This window comes from Choloepus didactylus, chromosome 10 (assembly GCF_015220235.1).
Source record: "Choloepus didactylus isolate mChoDid1 chromosome 10, mChoDid1.pri, whole genome shotgun sequence".
NCBI classification, from domain to species: Eukaryota; Metazoa; Chordata; class Mammalia; order Pilosa; family Megalonychidae; genus Choloepus; species Choloepus didactylus.
Window position 1 is genome coordinate 8585682 of NC_051316.1, and position 4572 is coordinate 8590253.

Sequence of the window (4572 nt, forward strand, 5' to 3'; positions counted from 1 at the left end):
ATGGTTATGCTTTCCAAGGAATTCCAACCCTTCCTTACCTCATGGGCACTTAAAGCTGTATTCTAAGTCCTCACTTCATCAATCAAGTCTATAAAAAGCTGATGATCTCCAGATCACCACCACTCCAATTTTCTTGGTCCAGTAACATATTGTTTCTAACTCCATCATGCTCCTTAAATTGATTTTTTTTTTTTTTTTTTTTTTTTTTTTTTTTTTTTTTTTTTTTTAGAAATGATACCATAAGATGAACTTTATTTTAAAGCTCATAAAAGGCTTCACAATATCAGTTACAAGATCAACATTTTTTCTATTTTCACACCTTCACATGACAATGTTTAGCAAGATATTATTTTGAAGTTTTTATTCTGCATGCTGCTAACACATTTCACTAGCTTTTGCTTTACTTACTGAATTTTTAATAATACTGAAGCAAAAAATCATATTCTATTGGACAGGATTAATTTTGGAAAGCCCTTATGAAAGCAGACAACCTTGTTTATCGACACTCACACCCACACAAATGCTGCAATGGAGAGCAAAATGCAAGAAAACTACCTTGGCAGGGACGGATGCTTAAAAGATTTTAATCACAACACTCTGGGGCCTGCAGTACAGTTTTTTATTTTCCTCCAAAAGACAAAAGTCAATTTCATCCTCAGTGATGCAAAAGGTAATACTGCACAGAAGCTTAGTATGAAATTCACAATTCCACAGGAATCTGAAAGTTACCAAGGCAATTTTCCCTTTTAGGATCATAAAGACTACAGACTTAAGCTTTTTCTTTTTCCATATAATACACAAAACTTCTAAACATCCTTAAAAAAGAAAATATAAATAGTTTCAGAATGTTAAGGTAGGCTCACATACGAGGCAAAGGTATTTCATCCCCTTTCTCTAGTCCAAGTCCATGTGGGCGGAGTTCTTCTCGTTTGGGTAGCAGTCACCATTCTGATGTGGAGGCTCAGCACCAAAATCATTCTTGCCTTCTAAATCTTCTTCCTTCTTATCAACATTTGGGCCATTTGGAGTTCTCTCCAGTTTGGGTGACTCGATTTTTGGCTTGGGTTGTGTTACAATTGGTTCACAAGTGTTGTTCAATTCCTTCAATTTTGCTTTAATTTCCTGTGCTCGGACAACAGGGTCCTGCTCCAGGCTCCTTTTAGCCTGCACATTTATGACGTTGTTCATCCACTCCATCACTTCATTGACAGACTTCTCAACCTTCTTCATTTCAGACTCATCGATATGGTTATACTTCTCATCCTGGTTTCTGAAGTCAGCTGCTATCTTGGCGTAGTGCTGGAGCCTCTGCCCCAGCTCTTCAAACAGTTTTGGCCGGTCCTCAGCCTCTTGAAACCGGATTTTAATTGGAGTGCCAATTTTCGTTAACTCTTCCAGCTTGTCAACATATGCCTGTTTGGCTTGGTCCTCTCCTTCTTCATAGAGCCAGTCTTCAGTCTCTGTGAGGAGCCTCAGGAAATGCTGATGATCCTGTTCACTTATGAATTTTTCATATGGTCCACAAAGCTTGTCCCTGAACTCATACACATACTCTTCCACCGCATTTTTAGCGTCATTTCTTTCCTTTTCCAATTTATCCTGCATTATCATCTTACCCTCTGTCTCAATATACATGTTTAGAAGGTCTTTCCCTAACTGCCAGACCAAGTTGGCTTCAATAGGCAGCTCAACGTTCACCACCTTTATTTTGGGTTTTTTAGCTTCTGGAGGCTGGTCAACCTTCTTTTCATTGACTTTGTCAGCATCTGGGATTTTGTTTTCTTCTGAGGTAAGTTCAGATGAAGGGGGAGACTGTGAGGTTTGTTGAGCATCAGTTTGTACCTGGGGCTGTGTTCCAGCTTCACTGTTGTCTTGCTGGATATTTTTATCACTGTCGGGGTTTTCTGGTGGTCTCTGATTAGCACACTCCATGTCTGCTTCAAGAGATGACCCTTCATTTTCCTCAGTTGGGATCTTCTCCACCATAGATGCTGTAGAGATGGTGAAAATGCCATGGGTGTTGACCCGCACTTTGACTTTCACCTTAGATTTTTCTCCATCTTTCTGGGCAGAAACATTCTGAACTATGAAGCGGCCTATTTTTGCTTCTGGATATGGAACTCCTTGAGGATCAGAATAGAAAGCTTCTAGCTCAAAAGGCCCCCTTCTGTAGAAGGTGAGAACTTTGGAGAAAGGTGCAGCATGGTTGCGGCTGAACACTTCATGAACACCTTCAGTATCTTCTGAATCGTGATTCCAGATCAGCGATATCGGAAAAGGAATTGCATCTGTGACAGAAAACTCCCTAACTTTAAAAGCCGGGGAAAGAGCTGCACACTGCAGCGCACATCCTCTGGCTACGGCTTCATCTGCGTTAAGGGTTGTGCTGATGTCTTTTCCGAAGAACTTGGCAATTCTTTCTTTCACAGCTGGAATTCGTGTAGTGCCTCCAACGATCTCAACAGCACTCACATCTTCTACTTTTAGTCGAGTTTGTTCCATCAGCGAATAAAGGGGTATTTCTATTTTTTGCAGCAGGTCAGCACAGAGTTCTTCAAATTGTGACCTGTTCATCTTTCCCGAAACATCTTTGTCATTCATAAAGCACTCGATATTCAATGGCAGGTCTGTGCTGTTCGAGCTCATTAGCTTTTTCAACTTTTCACACTCCTGATACAGACGAAGGAGTGCTCGAATTTTGGATTTTGCATCCAACTTGTACTTGGTCTTAAATTCTGCACAAAAATGTTCCACTAAGTTTTCATCAAAGTTCTTTCCTCCCAAGAAAGGATCAAAAGCAGTTCCCAATACCTTCAATTTTCCCTTGTTAAAGGCACAGGCAGACACTTGAAAAGCTGAATGTCCCATATCAACAAAAACCACTATCCGAGGTTTCTCATCCAGGCCGGGGAGATCCTGCTTATAAATTCCATAATTCAAAGCAACAGCAGTCATGTCATTCATAAGTCTCAAGCAGTTTAGGCCAACAATCTGTGCAGCATCCAACACAGATCGCCTCTCCGCATCCGTGAAGAAGGAGGGCACTGAAATAACACAATCTGTCACTGGCTTCTTGAGGTTGTTTTCAGCAGTTTCCTTTAACTTAGTCAACAACATGGCTGTTATCTGTTCCACACTAAACAGATGTTCTTCATCCATGTACATTACCTTTATTCCAACTCCACCATTTTTCATCGGAACCAAATCGTAGCTTAAGTTTTCCTTCTCTTTTTGAATGAAGGGGTCACTGAATGCTCGGCCATGAAATCTCTTGAAGTTAGATACTGTGTTGTTTGCATGAGTGATTTGCTGATTTTTTGCTGCAACTCCAATTGTTCTGTTTTTTGATCCAAATGATATGACTGATGGGGTGCACCGGTCGCTGAACTCGTTGGCGATAGTCTCGATGCCCCCGGCCCGGGCCACCGCGATGTAGCAGCTCTGCGAGCCCACGTCCAGCCCCACCACCGACATGGCCGGCTAGCGGTGCGCCTCCGCCGCTCAGCGCCGCGTCCGAGGGCCGCCCTGCGCTCTTCCTGCCGCCGCGCCTCCGGCCGCTGTTCTTGTCGCGCAGACAGACACACCGACCGACAGCCTGTCGGCGCCTCCGGCTTCCCAGCGGCTGGCGGCGGGGTCACCGCGGGAAACAGGCGCGCTCGGCGTCCGCGGGCCGCTCCGGGGCTCAGGCCCACGTCCTCCGGCCTCAGCCACTCGCTCACCGGCGCCGGCGCCCAGCTACCGGCCTAAAAGCTAAATTGATTTTTTAATGATAGTAACCAAAAGAAACCATAAAAAGCACATTGGGTTCCTTGTCTGATGATTCTCTATGACCTGACCCATTCTTTCAAATATTTTCCTCAGAAAATCAAATGCATGCTGATCCAGAATAGCTTCAAGAAAAGACAAGAAAAGGATAAACTCATCTGTGGTACTGATGCTCAAACGCAATCACTGAATTTTGGGGTGTATATTCTTCTAGAACCTTCCTATTGAAGATCATTGTTTCATCTTGCTTCAGTTGGAGCACTCTAAGTGTAGCTTCACTTTTGGGTATTTTTCCTTCTTAGCATTTTAGCATGTATATTGTTGTTAAATATTTCCTAGTGATGATTAGCCTATAGTCAGTGATGCATTGAAATGCTTTGCATGATCATTCTTCTGACTGGCTATCTTCCCCTCTCCCCATATGCTTATTTAACAGTCTATTGCATATTTTGAATCATCCCTAAATTTTGTCCATTTACCATCTGAAGAAGTAAGGTGTTTTATTTGCTTTTATATTTAATTGTTTGACTGAGGCTGTGTGCTGATGAATGAGAGCACAGTTTATGGGATAAAATTGCCTTGATTATATTGGCTTCAACATTTCTGGAAGCTTAAAATTAATACCTAGAGAACCTAAGATGGTGGCAAGGTGAGACAGGGCAAAAAAACACCTCCATAAAAATACTAGATAAAAACCAGAAGGTGACCCAGAATACCAGTTTCAGTGATGCACCAGCTGGACAAGGTCTGCTAGAACCACAGGGGCCATACACTTGGTGAAACCAGGAGTCTGCATTCTGAAATGAG

At 42.6% G+C, this 4572-nt stretch overlaps 1 protein-coding gene across 1 annotated transcript; it reads right to left on the minus strand.

Moving 5' to 3' along the window:
* Nucleotides 1-232: 232 nt before the first annotated feature.
* LOC119504692 (heat shock protein 105 kDa-like) lies at nt 233-3742 on the minus strand. The gene has a single exon (XM_037797117.1). It carries the CDS (start codon nt 3472-3474, stop codon nt 895-897), a length of 2580 nt encoding a protein of 859 aa, XP_037653045.1. The 5' UTR covers nt 3475-3742; the 3' UTR covers nt 233-894.
* Between the last annotated feature and the right edge of the window lie 830 nt (nt 3743-4572).